The 17,500-nt window shown below is 38.7% G+C and overlaps 1 protein-coding gene across 3 annotated transcripts in view; it reads right to left on the reverse strand.

Moving 5' to 3' along the window:
* pparg (peroxisome proliferator-activated receptor gamma) overlaps positions 1-17,500 on the reverse strand; it is a 50,968-nt gene that overhangs the window by 28,123 nt on the left and 5,345 nt on the right. For 2 of the 3 annotated variants that reach the window (XM_079596578.1, XM_079596577.1), the window contains exon 2: positions 1,810-2,115. In XM_079596578.1, coding sequence (XP_079452704.1) covers positions 1,810-2,113 — 304 coding nt within the window. In that variant the 5' untranslated portion in view covers positions 2,114-2,115. Of the gene's footprint in view, positions 1-1,809; positions 2,116-8,177; positions 8,488-17,500 lie in introns of those variants that run through there. The other variant, XM_079596579.1, reaches the window with a different exon arrangement.

A 17,500-nucleotide genomic window follows, 5' to 3' on the forward strand; every position in this document is an offset into this window, starting at 1 on the left:
CTTATCAAACACACTTATCAAACACACTTATCAAACACACTTATCAAACACACTTAATAAACACACTTATCAAACACACTTAATAAACACACTTAATAAACACACTTATCAAACACACTTATTAAACACACTTAATAAACACACTTATTAAACAGAAACTTGTTTGTACAGTCATATTACGGTGAAACTAAAAGGTTTGAATGAATAGGTCACTCAATATTTCAAAATACAGTTTGGAATAGTTCAGATTTCTTAATGTTTCTAAACGAGTCTCTTCTGCACACCGAGGCTGCATTATTTAATCAAAAATACAGTCTTTTTTAAATATATATATTATTAGAATGTAAATCTGCTGTTTTCTATGTGAATATATAGTAAAGTGTCATTTATTCCTGTATGTTTCTTGAGCATCAAATCATCATGTTAGAATGATTTATTGATTGATTTATTAGAATGATTGATTTATGACTATATATTTACACAGAAAACAGCTGATTTACATTGGAATCAAATTTTACTGAATTTTTAAATCAAATAAATGCAGTGCTGGTGAGCAGAAGAGACTCTTCCAGAAACATAATCTTAATGATCCCAGACTTGAGCGTTAGAGTAAATGATGACAGAGAGTGGTTGTTTTTGAGTGAACTGTCCCTTTAACGTCTCCCAGCTTCACTCAAGAGTTTCCTACACAGTTATTTTTTAACCCAAACGTTGGGTTACACATATTGGGTCACTATATTGGGTCATTTTTAAAATCGTTGGGTAATTTCTAGTAATAACCCGGCTGTTTGGTTAAATACATATGTTGTATGTACATTTGTGTATTTTTAATTTATGTATGTCATTTTGTATATTTACATTAAATTCTAGACTCCCCAATGGAGTTTGTAATTTAAATATATATTTGTTGAGACATATTTATTGTTTTATACAAATAAACAATCTGTATTTGAAAACAGTGTATTTAATCTATTACAATAATGTCATAAATAAAAATAAATAGTTAACTTACAGTAACTGTTGGGTGTTAAAACTGCTAAAATAACCCAACAGTTGGGAAGGTGCTGCTATGCCAGCCCATAGTTGGGTTACTCGTTGGGTTATCTTTAACCCAACATTATTAAGTGAGTGAGTAATGAGTGAGAGTGTCGTACTCTGTACTCTATAGCAGCCCACAGTTGGGTTACTCGTTGGGTTATCTTTAACCCAGCATTATTAAGTGAGTCAGTAATGAGTGAGTGTCGTACTCTGTACTCTATAGCAGCCCATAGTTGGGTTACTCGTTGGGTTATCTTTAACCCAGCATTATTAAGTGAGTGAGTAATGAGTGAGAGTGTCGTACTCTGTACTCTATAGCAGCCCACAGTTGGGTTACTCGTTGGGTTATCTTTAACCCAGCATTATTAAGTGAGTCAGTAATGAGTGAGTGTCGTACTCTGTACTCTATAGCAGCCCACAGTTGGGTTACTCGTTGGGTTATCTTTAACCCAGCATTATTAAGTGAGTGAGTAATGAGTGAGAGTGTCGTACTCTGTACTCTATAGCAGCCCATAATTGGGTTACTCGTTGGGTTATCTTTAACCCAGCATTACTAAGTGAGTGGGTAATGAGTGAGTGCCGTACTCTGTACTCTATAGCAGCCCACAGTTGGGTTACTCGTTGGGTTATTTTTAACCCAGCATTACTAAGTGAGTGAGTAATGAGTGAGTGCCGTACTGTGTACTCTATAGCAGCCCATAGTTGGGTTACTCGTTGGGTTATCTTTAACCCAGCATTACTAAGTGAGTGGGTAGTGAGTGAGTGCCGTACTCTGAGACTGGTGCGCTCTGTATCCGCTCTCCTCCGCGGTGAAGCTGCTCTCGTGAGATCTGTAGATGTTCTCCTGAGTCCTGAAGTTCTCCTGAGTCCTGTAACTGTACATGTGTGTGAGATCCATCATGTGTGGCGGCTCGCTCTGCGGACTCGGCTCGTACTCGATGCCGGAGATGCTGGTGTAGTCCAGCGTGGAGAACGGCTTCATGTCCAGCGAGTGCGAGCTGTCGTCGAGTTCCTCCAGCTCCAGAGCGCTCAGGCCGAATCCCACGGGCCAGGCGAACGTCTGCGTGTCCACCATATCTGCCGAACACAGAGCCACTGCAGAATGAGGCCAAAGGCAAACAACATCAACAACATCAGCACACAACCATTCTCAGACTCAGAGTTTCCCCCAGATACATCAGGATACGTGCGTCACTGCTTTCTGTGATTTTGGCCAAAGCACAATAGATACTGGACTGAACATCTCTGTGTAATGTTCCTCTGGTGCTCTTCGTGAGGTTTATCTAAAGATCTCATTACACCTTAAAAACACACTTTCTTTTTTAGTGTCTTTGTAACACGTTACATGTAGCTACTGTAGAAATAACTATACATACAAGTATATGCAAGAACCCTAAACCAACCCCTAACCCTACAGTAAGTACATGTAGTTATTTTTTATTACTCAGCACTTAAATATAGAATTACACTGTAACAATGACACCTTAAAAAGGGTTACACTTTATTTTAAGGTGTCATTATTACAGAGTAATTATATATTTAAGTACTGAGTAAATATTAAGCAACTACATGTACTTACTGTAGGGTTAGGGTTTGGTTGAGGGTTAGTTGCGTGTAATTATGCATAATTTACTGTTACTATGATAAGTAAATGTAACAAGGACACTGTAAAATAAAGTGTTACCAAATAAAGTGTAACCGTTTAATGTGCCCTTGTTACAATGTAATTACACAAATAAGACACTCTAAAAAATGCTGGGTTGTTTCAACCCAATTTTGGGTCAAATATGGACAAACCCCAAATGTTGGGTTAAAAATGTAATTAAAAAATTTAACCCAACGGCTGGGTTTGTCCATATTTGACCCAAAATTGGGTTGAAACAACCCAGCATTTTTTTAGTGTATGCTACTTCTGCTGGATTTAATGTTTAGTGATTTATGCTGTGTGATTTGATTTAGATTTCCATGATTATGTGTTTATGATGAACATGGACGGTCTGAATCTCCACATGTATATGATAGATTAAATGGTTAATTATTGTGCCTGTAAACACAAATGCAGAGTTTTGTACAGGATACCAGCGCATGCGAAACCCTCGAGTGTGTTCAGAGGAAACATTCATTCACAGAGATCAAGGTCAAAGGGTCGCGAGTGCTCGAAGCGCTTATGAAGAGTCAACACCTCAGATATCAGGCATCAGAAGACGGCTCCGACCAAACTCGACGTGTGAACAGGCAGCAGATCAGACTGACAAGGGAACCTGTCGTGTAAATGTGTGTGTAGATGAAGCTACAGTAAACATGCCAAAGAGTTATGAGGCACATCATCCACACGGTCATTAGCCAGCACTGAACCATCTCTGTGTTCTTCTACACACACTGATGCTTTATTTATCTCTGTAAAGCGGCTTTGAATCTGTACTGTAAAAAGCGCTGTATAAATAAAGCTGAAGTGTTAATTGTGTCGGTTATTCAATCTTGAAAAGATGCTGAGATAACTACAGTATTTCCCAGAAAAGTGTGTATGCTTTCAAAACACTGGTGTGTTTGAGCATCACGAGCGGAACGCTTCAGTCTTCTGGAAACCCGTTTGTTGTTTTCAATATTTTCTCTTCTGCTAATAGTGGAGGAGTTATTCTCTGTATCAGTGTCAGTGAAACGCCTCCACTGTAGTCTTGAGTTTCTTCCTCATTATAATAATTAATGCGCAGAATAAAGGGGCGGGGCCTGGTTGAGTTAGTCAGTAGTGTGTTAAACTGGCGTTTATGGTAAGGGGCGGGACATTTCCCAAACACACTCGAAGCGCTCGACCAATCACAACACACTGCTCCAGCCGACCAATCAGAGCACAGTAGTCCCTTTCTTAAAGAGGCCATATTGTCATAATGTTTACAGCCCGTGTGGCAGCTCTCGAGTCCCGGGCCATACAACACCATATTAAAGCATTTGGACTTGTTCATAGAAAATAAGTTCTTGAACTGCACTGTTTACACACAGTAAAAAAACAATGGGTTACACATATTGGGTCACTATGTTGGGTTATTTTCCAAAAATGTTGGGTCATTTTTTAAAATCGTTGGGTCATTTCTAGTAATATAACCCAATGCATTGCGTTAAAATATAAGTTGGGAAGGTGCTATACCAGCCCATAGTTGGGTTACTCGTTGGGTTATCTTTAACCCAGCATTATTAAGTGAGTGTGTAATGAGTGAGAGTGCAGTACTCTACTCTATAGCAGCCCATAGTATGCATTTCTTTTTCTGCTGAACACTAAAGAAGATATATTTTTTATACCCCACCCCCGCAAAACTTTCAAAACAAACTTTCTTCAAAATATCTTCCTTTGTTATATATATTTATATAAATACATGTGCTTACAAGTCATACTCAGACATGCAAATCATCTTTCGCTCCACAACTGACCTATTTATGTAGTTATCGCTTCAGTGCTTCTGTCTTATACTTGATTTCACCCTGAGATGATGTTCGTGCATGACAGGTTTTCTGTGTATAATTCAAGCACAGGTTTAGCTGTAAAACTGTCCTCAATAGCCGGCCAATCCCTTGTAGGCGTTGTATTACAATGTTTGTAGAGTCACCTGCCTGTAAAATGGATGTTTAGTGTACGTTTTAAAACACGTATGCGTTATGAAACCCTTTGAAATGCCAGAACCTGTACATTTTTAAGACACAGGCTCTTCAGGTTTTACACGTGCCAAATATAGACCACAATACAAATTCAGAGATAAACTTCCACTGAGAAAAGATTGAAGTTGATAACGAACCGAAGTCTAACACGGTTAACCCATCAGTTCATTCCTCTATCGACCCAGTGCCGCTTTTTTTCTTTTTATATAATCAAGGTCGATGGTTGTGTAAAACCACACGTCTGAAATCCTCCACAAAAGTGTCAGTATCTGTAACAAAAAATGGCTTTTCATGGATAAAACCTACAATTGGCACAGATTAAGCAGTTCTGGTCTTGTTCGGATGACACAAAGGGGTTTAATGTACAGTTTTCACACCCAGAAATCTCTCATCACCAGACTGGAGCGGCAGCTTTAGCTCATGCTGAACACGACAGCAGAGACGCGAGCGCTTGGACACATTCCCAACAGCTTCCCAAAAATACCGATCGGAATGCGATCGACCCGGCGATCACCCCTCGACCAATTGTGTTTTGTCAGGAGGGAGAGACTTTTCTTCCTATAGTGAGCTGAAGATCTCTATTCTTAGTAAAGTTTCCGTTCAGAACGTGCCCGTTTAGAAATGTGGTAAACATCATTTGCTCTAGTTGGCAAGTGTCAGAAATTGGCTTTAGTGAGACAAACTCTCCTACACTTGTCCTCTGACTCAAGTGGTTGAAAACCTAGAGATATTTTGGTTGAAACCACAAGCCCATCGAAATATAAGGTCAAACCTGTATTGTTTTTTTCCACCACAGTGTTTTTCTACGATTGTGAATATATGAGCAGATGATCACCAGCCAGCACTTGCAGATCTAAAGGTACGCGACTATGAGAAGCGTTTTATTGGCCAGAAGTGTTTGCACCGATATGACGTCTGAGTTGGACATAACAATACATGACAGATTGTCAAGTTAATGCCTTATATCTTAACAAAAGACAACAAACACCACGTGAATGCACACATCCAGCGCTGCGTCCTTCAGCCAAGTCTGATCTTGCAGTGAATGTCAGACCAACCTTACTCTAGTCGTTGGTTTAAATTGATGTATTTCGGTGGATTCAGTGATGTTGAGTAATATTTCAGAACAGGTCATTTAGACTTTCCATTTTTTTCTCCGTCTAGAGAACGACACGCACACTAAAGCTTCATTAACTCTCACTTAATGATGTTGGGTTAAAAATGACCCAACGTGTAACCCAACTTAGCACCTTCCCAACTATAAAATAAAAATAAACAGTTAAATTAACTGGTTAACTCAACTGGCTTTTAACCAAACGCATTGGGTTAAAAGTAAAACAACAGTGAAGTTAACTATTTATTTTTATTTATGACATTATTTTAATACATAAAATACACTTTGTTTTCAAATAGAGATGGTTTATTTGTATCACTCTAAAAAATGCTGGGTTGTTTCAACCCAATTTTGGATCAAATATGGACAAAACCCAGCCGTTGGGTTAAATTTTAAATTACATTTTTAACCCAACATTTGGGTTTGTCCATATTTGACCCAAAATTGGGTTGAAATAACCCAGCCATTTTTTTAGAGTGTATGAAACATTAAATATGTTCTAAACAAATATACACTCTAAAAAATGCTGGGTTGTTTCAACCCAATTTTGGGTGAAATATGGACAAACCCAGCCATTGGGATACATTTTTAAATTACATTTTTAACCCAACGTTTGGGTTTGTCCATATTTTACCCAAATATGGGTTGAAACAACCCAGCATTTTTTAGAGTATATATTTAAATTACAAACTAAATATTGGGAAGTCTAGAATTTAATTATACACTCTAAAAAATGCTGGGTTGTTTCAACCCAATTTTGGGTGAAATATGGACAAACCCAGCCATTGGGATACATTTTTAAATTAAATTTTTAACCCAACGTTTGGGTTTGTCCATATTTGACCCAAAATTGGGTTGAAACAACCCAGCATTTTTTAGAGTATAGGATTAGGGTTTGATTTAGCAATATTAATAAACTACATGCACGTAATATATATATTAATTGCATGTTTATTAATATTGCTCAGTACTTAAATGCATGCTTGCACTGTAAAATAAAGTGTACCCAAAGTTAGTGTTATATTCAGATGTCAGAAAGTCAAGCAGAGCCTTCTGCTATGTGAAATCTTCCACAGGGACACGATTGCAACAGGACTGTGATGTTTTTCACTGATATTTCCTAAGAACATCAAATAAACGCCAAGCCAGAAAAGAATGAGGCCACAACACTTTCACATGTTCCTCTAACAAACGCCTCGAGCAAGAACCTGTGCCTAAAACATCCCCCAAAATACTTACTTAAGCATCCAAATAATCAATCAAACGTTCAATGTAAAACTCGAAAACATGATGGGTTGTTTTAACACAATTTTGGGTCAAATATGGGCATACCCAAATGTTGGGTTAAAATGTAATTTACAAATTTAACCCAACGGCTGGGTTTGTCCATATTTGATCCAAAGTTCAGTTGAAACAACCCAGCATTCTGTGATAAACAAGCTGCTAAATTCATCAAATTGAACTAAAGTTGAAACCATTAGTTTGAGTTTGAGGCGCCGGTACGGTGACCGTACCCTTTCTTCTGCGAGGGCAGGAAGTGATGAAAGCTCACTAGTGTTCAAGTCAAGTCAAGTCATCTTTATTTATATAGCGCTTTTTACAATACAGATTGTATCAAAGCAGCTTCACAGTGATAACATGAAAATAATACAAAAAATAATTTCATCATCATCCACCTTTAAGGCAGATCTATAATATTGTTGAATATTGAATGTCCCCAACTAAGCAAGCCAGAAGGTAAGGCAACAGCGGCAAGGAACCAAAACTCCATCAGGTGACAGAAGGGAGAAAAAAACCTTGGGAGAACCCAGGCTCAGTCGGGGGCCAGTTCTCCTCTGGCCAATGAGTAAACAGTGTATGAAGTTCAGAATGAATCAGAGTATTTGTCCAGTTCCGGTTGTTTGAAGTCAGAGTGGAGAGGAGGAGAGACTGGTTGACACTTCAGGTCAGCGGTGTCGTCGTCGTGTCCTGGCGCTGGTCCTTCATCAGATCTGGATACGGCCTGGTTCCAGTGGACAGCGGTAAACCTCGGGATAGACAGAGAGACTAATATTAGCGTAGACGCCGTCCTTCTTATGATGTACCAAGTACATCAGGATTACGGGAAGTGTTCCCGGTCCCGGCTGTTCTAAACTATGCAGCCTAATTATATAAGTCTATAATGTGTTATGTGTATGCTAGGCTGAAGAGATGTGTTTTTAGTCTAGATTTGAACTGACAGAGTGTGTCTGCTTCCCGGACAATGGTAGGAAGACTGTTCCAAAGTTTTGGTGCTAAATAGGACCAAAGTGTTCTACAGACACTTTGGTGCTTCAAGTGTTCTACAGACTCGCATGCGCTGTTTGAAGAGCTTGGCATTACACGGAGGAGAGATTACCAGAAGAACCCGCTCGACCACATTCATCCTCCAGGCTTCTGCTTCTGCTTCCTCCAAGCTTTCCCAGTGGAGATCCAGCGCTCGATAACACTTCTCCACGCCTGACATAAGGGTGTAACTCTCGTTTTCACAGCTTCTGGAGATGCGGACAGTATTTCTCTATCATCAGCGTGATTATATGGAAATGCCTTTTGGTACAAACGTGTTTCGGTCTTGTGTGAGCAAAAATGAAACTCCTTTCATGACTTACTCTCTTGGTAATTTCTGTGAAACACAAAAGAAAATGTGTTTGCAGTTTCTGCCATTAGAAGAGGCCTAATATTCCTCCGCAGTCGCTCTCACATATTAATATATGAATCTGCGATGTGAACACAAGCCAGTTTTGAGAGTGAATGAAACCACGGCGGTGTGAAAAGATCGTTCAAAACTTGACATTTTTAAACACACTGTTAGAAAAAAAACAGTGCCAGTCATTTTCTCGCAAGAAATATTCTGTTAAATTCACAGACATTTCCTTAAACCCTAAACCATAGGGATATATATATATATAGGTCAATATTTGTCATTTTTAATGATCGTCGACCGTCAGCATTCAGCAAATACACATTTATATCACGTAAAGAAGCCTTTGAATATGTAATAAACACACTTGTGAAGTGTGCTTTTCTAGACGAGTTTAGATCTAGATTAGATTTAGATTCTAGAATTTAGATCATGAGTTTAGCTCTAGATTAGATTTAGATTCTAGAGTTTATATCATGAGTTTAGCTCTAGATTAGATTTAGATTCTAGAGTTTATATCATGAGTTTAGCTCTAGATTAGATTTAGATTCTAGAGTTTAGATCATGAGTTTAGCTCTAGATTTATTCCCATTAAAAGCTCTACGTGAACACACACACTACCCAGAAAAAAAGTTGAGCGATGAATTTTAACGTTTTTAATACGCCCACGCCATATAGTGTTTACTTCTGTTTTTATCCATATTCTTCATTTCTTTATTTGTGCAAAAACACTAGAATCATGAAGTTTCCATCTTAGTATAAATCTATTTTATTTATCAAGTTCAAATGATTTTTTATTTGTTAATTTTCAATGGATTTCATTGTCATTCTGCATTTCCAGAAAGCATGTAATAATGTGTAGTAATGTAATAACTCATGCCAGTTCTGAGTGTGAATGAAAACATGAATGTCCATTTTTTACAGAACAAATACCAAAATTATTTGTAAAAAAATCAAAAATACAAAATCAAGAAGTTCCATCTAATTTTTCTAATTTAGTCAATATTATGTACAATATTTATAAATGTTATCCCTATTTGGTAACACTTTATTTTATGTTCGTGATACAGAGTAATTACTAAATTAATTACTTAGTAGTGGACGTTGTAATAACATGTAATTAACATGTAAGTAAGTTTTGAACAGCTGTACTTACAGATTGTGATTATGCACATGTAATAATCAGACACTGTTACACATAACAAGCCGAGTCGGATAAGGTTTATAGATACACATGAAGTGCACTTAAGTACAGTCTTGATACACTTTATTTTACACAGCTTATCCCTGTGTAATATCATGTAATTTGAATGTAATTAAGAAGCTACTGCATGTTTTTAAGCTGTGAACTAGTGGGCTAATTAAGATAGATAAGGTATGTAGATACACATGAAGTGCACTGAAGTACAGTCTTGATACACTTTATTACGTGTAATGCTACAGAATGTACAAAATTACCACAGTGTAAAAAAATATTTCATTATTTGTAATCACAACTTTTTATCTTTTGTCAAATCAACTTAGATTATTAATGTAGTTCAGACAACATCATATTTTGAGTTTCTATTGATTAAACCAATCTCCTTCTTTGCATTAACTACATTTTTTAATTTCAATGAACTCAAATTTGAAAGGCAACCACGTAACTTTCTTTTGTAAGTTAATCCAACAATATTGTTTTACAGTGCATGTGTAACTGCAGGCTTTTCCCGACCTCAGTGGCCTAACATATTTAACTTGTTGTTACATTGTGTAGTACTAGTGCTTTCTTACATAATTACACTGTATATAAGCTACGTAATATAAAGTGTATCAAGACTGTACTTAAGTGCACTTCATGTGTATCTATAAACCTTATCCGACTCGGCTTGTTATATGTGTGTGACAGTATCTGATTATTACATGTGCATAATCACAATCTGTAAGTACAGCTGATCATAACTAACTTACATGTTATTACAACGCCCACTACTAAGTACTTAATTAAGTTATTACTCTGTATCACGGACACCGTAAAATAAAGTGTTACCCTGTGTGTCCTTGTTACATTGTAATACACTCTAAAAAATGCTGGGTTGTTTCAACCCAATTTTGGGTCAAATATGGACAAACCCAAACGTTGGGTTAAAAATGTAATTTAAAAATATAACCCAACAGCTGGGTTTGTCCATATTTGACCCAAAATTGGGTTGAAACAACACTGTAAAAAAAATTGCTGCGATTATTTAGCACAACTTAAAATCCAACATTGTTTCAACTTTAAAAAGTATGTGTTCAAGCTTGACTTAAAATATTAAGTTTAGTTAACTTAAGTTTAGTTTGGTTAAGTTGGATATTTAAGTTATCTCAACAAATTTTAACTAATCGCAGCCACATTTTTTACAGTGAACTCAGCATTGTTTAGTGTGTATACATTTAAGTACTTATATAATTGTACTATATGCTTAGGGTTTGGTTTAGGGTTAATTGTAATTATGCACAATTTATTGTCATTACTACAGTAAGTACATAAAAGTACGTAGTACACAAATAAAGTGTTACCAATATAAATCTCAGAAACTGTTATGAGTTATTACTATCTTTCAATAAATTATAGTGTAATTTCATCTTTACATTCGCCACCAGCTCTAAGATATCATATCAATATTGCTCGTTTGAGGGAATAATAACGATGCTCATGTCCTTTAATCTACAGAAGTCCAGTCAGCTTTATTACATTATTATATTTAGTGTTTAAAAGCAGCTTTAGAGAGATGACAGGAAAATAATGCAAGAGTTTGTGTCTAGAAGAGAATAGCGTAAGGAAGTTCAGTGATGCTTCATTTCTGTTGTAAAAAAGTCATTAATTTAGTTAATTTATATACAGTCAAACCTAAATATATTCATAAACCTTCAACATTATCAGTTTATTCACTATAGTTTAGAAAATGGCAATAAAATATGACAGAACTCAGTCGATATTTGACAGGTTTTGTCCATCCTTCTGTTAGACTGTCTCACACACACACACACACACACACACACACACACACACACACACACACACACACACACACACACACACACACAGGTTTTGTCCGTCCTTCTGTTAGACTGTCTCACACACACACACACTGAACACACACACACACACACACACACACACACACACACACACACACACACACACACACACACACACACACACACACACACACACACACACACACAGGTTTTGTCCGTCCTTCTGTTAGACTGTCTCACACACACACACACTGAACACACACACACACACACACACACACACACACACACACACACACACACACACACACACACACACACACACACACACACACACACACACACACACACACAGGTTTTGTCCGTCCTTCTGTTAGACTGTCTCACACACACACACACTGAACACACACACACACACACACACACAGGTTTTGTCCGTCCTTCTGTTAGACTGTCTCACACACACACACACTGAACACACACACACACACACACACACACACACACACACACACACACACACATGAGTTATGTTGAATATCTGTCAGCTGGTAAATTTAACTACACAATTAGATAATACCAGTTTAGCTCAACCAGTGACCAAGCAATGCTTCATTGTGTTCAGTGTGTGTGTGTTCAGTGTGTGTGTGTGTTCAGTGTGTGTGTAAAAAGAGCAGTAGCAGTTACAGACACACACTTCAGCAGAACATGACCAGCTCAGAGTGTCGGATCAGTGTTAGTCGCTTGATGAAGTATGTTGTGTATAATATGTCAGTTTACAGTATTCTGCTCTCCTCACACACAGGAATGCACGATACGCAGTGTCCCGCACACACTCGTGGAACACATCACAGTCTGCCTGTGTGTGCAGGTGCTGTGCAGTGCGTCTGCTCAACACTTTCCTCAGAAGGAGTGTGTGGGAGTGTGTAGGAGTGTGTGGTGGGCAGAGAACCAGCTCGACCTCAAAGCTCGCCGTGACCTCTGACCTCTCGCTATGAGTGTCAGACAGTCTGGACGCCCACTCGGCTACTACTGCTATTGCGCGGCACACATGTGCCACTGATGCACGTTACACACATCTCTCACACACACACACACACACACTGGCATGAGTCCCGCACGCACGGCACGGGTGAACCCTGATTTATTCTTCTGACGAGTTCATAGATGAGCGCGGGGGATTTCTGCAGAAACCACAGAACTACAATCATCCGCGCTCATGAACATCAGCTAATACTGCACTCACACATCTGTGTTCATGTTCACATTTACTAACACTTTATTAACATCAACTAATACTGCACTCACACACCTGTGTTCATGTTCACATTTACTAACACTTTATTAACATCAACTAATACTGCACTCACACACCTGTGTTCATGTTCACATTTACTAACACTTTACTAAAACACTAGTGAATGCACTGTGAACTAACATGAACACACAATGAACAGCTGGATTTATATTAACATTAACAAAGATTATTAAATACAGTAACAATGTATTGCTCAAGGTTAGTTTATGTTAGTTAATACATTACCTAATGTTAACTAATGGACCTTATTGTAAAGTGTAATCTATAATGCATATGATCATTCAATCTCTAAACGTAGACTATGAGGAATGAATGAGGTACGAACTGAAATATTCATGAAAGCACCAAAAATGACATTAGAAACATAAAGGAACATAAAAGTAAGTAAACCAAAAATTTAAGTTTTGTAATCATACTTGACATTAGAAATATAAAAGATATGTGTTGTTGATCATATAATGGAAGTCAATAGTAACCAGAATGGTTTGATTACGTATATTCTTCAAAGCATGTGGGTTTGGAGAAACATGGGAACGTTCTCCCAGGAACGATAATAAAATTTGGAATGTAACGTTTTTTTTTTAAATCATAAGCATCTTCTTATTGTATTCTGGAGAAGTGGTTGTACAGGTTTGGAGAAACATGGGAACGTTCTCCCAGGAACGGTAATAAAATGTTCGTTCAACGTTATTTGGAATGTAACGTTTTTTTTTTAAATGTATCTAGTTTTAGAACTTTCAGAGAACATTCAAAAGTAACATTCCCATAGTGTTTGAAGAATGATACGATGAAATGTTCCCTTAACGTTCACATAACCAAGAAAAAACAAATGCTTTTAAAATCTAACGGGAACGTTCTTAGAACATAATCTTAAAAATGATTACATGAACAATCATTGGACTCTTTTGTAACATTATTAATGTCTTTACTGTCACTTTTGATCAATTTAAATCATACTTGATGAATACTTGATGAATAAAAGTATTGATTTATTTCATTTATTTACCCCCCCCCCCCCAAACTATTTTTTTTTTAATTCTTACTGACCCCAAACTTTTGAACGGTAGTGTTTATTAATGTTACAAAAGCTTTATATTTCAGATTAATGCTGTTCTTTTTAACTTTCTACTCAAAGAATCCTGAAATAAAAATGCAAATAATAATTTTAGCACTGATAATAATCATAAATGTGTCTTGAGCATCAGATCATCATATTATACTGATTTCTGAAGGATCATGTGACACTGATGATGCTGGACATTCAGAAATTCTGTTCATTAGTATTTCTGGAGAACGACGGCTTGCAGAAACCCAGAAACTCAGAAACTCAATGAGCAGATCTCGTCAGTCGCCACACTTCGGTCTCTATGACAGTTTCAATCCACCGTTCTAAAAGCAACACAACATCGATGAAGAGTAAAACGCTCGCCAGATCCTCTGGCCGCTTGCTGAAGTCAGCACTGAACTTTTGACTGGAGCCACTGGGCAAGAGAGAGGCTATTTCTGTGGCGGCCTCGAACTGAACAGGAAGTGCAGATCGCCGGGCCCGTGTGCCAGTCAGAAGTGCAGACGGCATCATGTGGTCCTGCTATGAGCTGTACGGCTAGCCGGAGGACTTCCTGTTGCTTCATCTCACTCAGAACTCTTCTGGTTCCTCTTCTGCACGACACAAGCCTCGCTGAACCCCGGACACGTGTCCTCGACACACACACATGAGGAGATAGCGGAGAAGTGCTCGCTGAGTAAAGATATGCATTGAGTTTTACAGTCCTTTATGATCATAAACACTGCAAAAAAAAAATGTCTTACTTGTATTTTTGCTTGTTTTCCATAATAAATATCTAAGCGTTCTCAAATCAAGATTCTGAAGATATTAAGTCTGAACAATGGATCAAAATGAAGTTTATGCTTGAAATCTGTCAGAAAATAATCTTGTTTTCCTCTTGATTTTTCAAGTTTTAATCACAAACTCACTTCTGATGTGTGTGTGTGTGTGTGTGTGTGTGTGTGTGTGTGTGTGTGTGTGTGTGTGTGTGTGTGTGTGTGCTTAAAACAAGAATATCTGCCAATGGAGTCAGAAATATCAGATTTTCTCTTTGGATTAAGTTTATGTTTCTGACTCCATCGGCAGATATTCTTGTTTTAAGCACAAACTCACTTCATTTTCAACTAAAAAAAAAATGAAGATATTAAGTCTGAACAATTTATTTACAGTTTATGCTTAAAATCTGTCAAAAAATAATCTTGTTTTCCTCTTAAATTAAGTTTTCTGAACCATTGCCTGATATTTGTTCTGGTTTTAAGCACAAACTCACTTGTTGGGGTGAAGCAAGGCTGTGTCTTGGCTCCGATGCTCTTTAACATCCTCCTCTCTGCCATCACCTGCCTCTTCCATCGGGTCATGGGACATGAAGATGGTGTCCATGTGGAATACCGACTTGACGGAAGCCTTTTCAACATCCGTCGGCTTCAGGCCCGCACAAAGACAAAGACCCGCCAGATCTGTGAGCTTCAGTATGCTGATGACTGTGCAGTCTTAGCCCACAGCCCGGACTCTATGCAGCACGCCCTGAACACAATATCCAACCTGTACCAATCTTTTGGCCTACAGGTTAACACTCAAAAAACCGAGGTCATGTCCCATCTCACCACCCCCGCCCCCACACCTCCAAGTTTTCACATAAATGGTGTTCCACTTAAATCAGTGGACCACTTCACTTATCTCGGCTCCACTTTATCCTCATGTAGCTCCCTTGACACGGAAATACACATTCGGATAAAAAAAGCCTCATCATCTTTTGGACGCCTACGCAGCAGGGTTTTTGAAAACCGCAACCTGAAGCTCAGTACCAAGGTCGCTGTTTACAACGCTGTATGTCTTTCCACTCTGCTTTATGGGGCAGAGTCATGGACCCCATACCGTCAGCACATCATCAACCTAGAGGCCTTCCATATCCGCTGCCTACAGAAGATCCTCAGCTTGTCCTGGAAAGATCGAATCCCCCATACAGTCATCCTCAGCAACACTGACTCAATCTGTATGGAAGCAGCTGTGGCCAAAAAACACCTGCGTTGGATAGGGCACACCCTACGCATGCCTGAACACCGCCTGCCCCGCCAAGTCCTATATAGTCAACTAATGGGTGCAAAGCGATCTCCCGGAGGGCAAAAGCGCCGTTTTAAGGACTACACCAGGGACCTCCTAAAGCGAGCGAACATTCCTCTTACGCAGCTCGAATTTTTGGCATTCGACAGATCCGCCTGGCAGGGCACCTGTGCCACTGCTGTCTCTCAGATACACCAAACCAACCAAGACCGACGATCTAAGAAGCGAATCCAGAGACACCAGAGGGCGGCTGGCACCCCCCTGGTATCTGGTTTCCCCTGCTCCATCTGCGGTCGAGTGTGCGGCTCACGGATCGGACTCATCGCCCACGTGAAGTGGCACCAGCGGCAAGGTTGCTGAAATTATCCCCCCCCCAACCCCCATCCCCCATCCCTGGAGCAAGCGTCATCATCGTACACGATGGACAGCTAAGAGTGTGTGTGTGTGTGTGTGTGTGTGTGTGTGTGTGTGTGTGTGTGTGTGTGTGTGTGTGTGCTTAAAACAAGAATATCTGCTAATGGAGTCAGAAATATCAGATTTTCTCTTTGGATTAAGTTTATTTTCATGACTCCATCGGCATATATTCTTGTTTTAAGCACAAACTCACTTCATTTTCAACTAAAAAAAAAAGTTCCCCGTAAATAAGACTTAATATCTTCAGTCATTTTGCTTCTTCTCCAGTAAATGCTTTAAGAATGTTTTAAAACACGAGCATTATTTGCAGTGTGTAACATGAACTCCACTATGATTCATCTCGAAGCGGTTTCTAAACCCCCGAAAACATCGAGTGAAGGACAAACAATGCGTTCTGATGTTGAGCCAAACTCTCACGGGGGACTTGAGCAAAACCCAAGCTGGATTGTGAAGCTTCTGAAGGATTTCGACTTGCACAACATCTAAGGACACGAACTTTCTCCCAATTACTTTTAATAGGAATGAGTAAATGTTGGATGGCTCTCCGGAGGGTTGTGCGGAGCTTCCTAACCGGATCAGGAAGGAACATGTTTTCTGTCAAGGCCGTGAAGCGAAGGCTCTTCTGTTCCTCGAGGACGAGGAGGTCGTTTCTTCAGACCTTCGGTGATCAGTGTCTCCCTGACAGAGAGGATTACAGTCGTGATAGCAACACATCTCCTGGACTTCACCCTTCCATATCGCACTGGTTTATGGACATTGCATCACAGTCGTAATGAAGCGAGCCGGAGATAAGACTGCACTCACATTCACGACACGGTCTCAGTGTGAAGAGCTCACGAAACCACAAAACCAAAACTCACTGCAGTCCGAAGGTGCAAAGTGTGTGAATATTCATTACAAGTTCTCATCTGACCGAGGCAGGACTGTCGTGTGATGAGAATGTGTCTCGTTTATCTCCTTTAAGCGGCGTCCCCCTTTTTAAATAGACATGAAAATGCAGATTCCAAACTTCAATGTTTGTAATTCAAGAACGCTTTGGAATATAGATGTAAGATTCTTGTTTTAGACATTTGACATTTGGCAGATTTGTGTAGAAGTGAAAGAAATTAAGAAAGTGAAACAATTTTTTTTTTAGAGTTTATGAAAATGTACAATGTACAATTTTTTTATTATTCACATTTTATATAAAATATATATTTT

Source organism: Phoxinus phoxinus (assembly GCF_949152265.1).
Source record: "Phoxinus phoxinus genome assembly, chromosome: 22".
In the NCBI taxonomy this organism is placed as follows: Eukaryota; Metazoa; Chordata; class Actinopteri; order Cypriniformes; family Leuciscidae; genus Phoxinus; species Phoxinus phoxinus.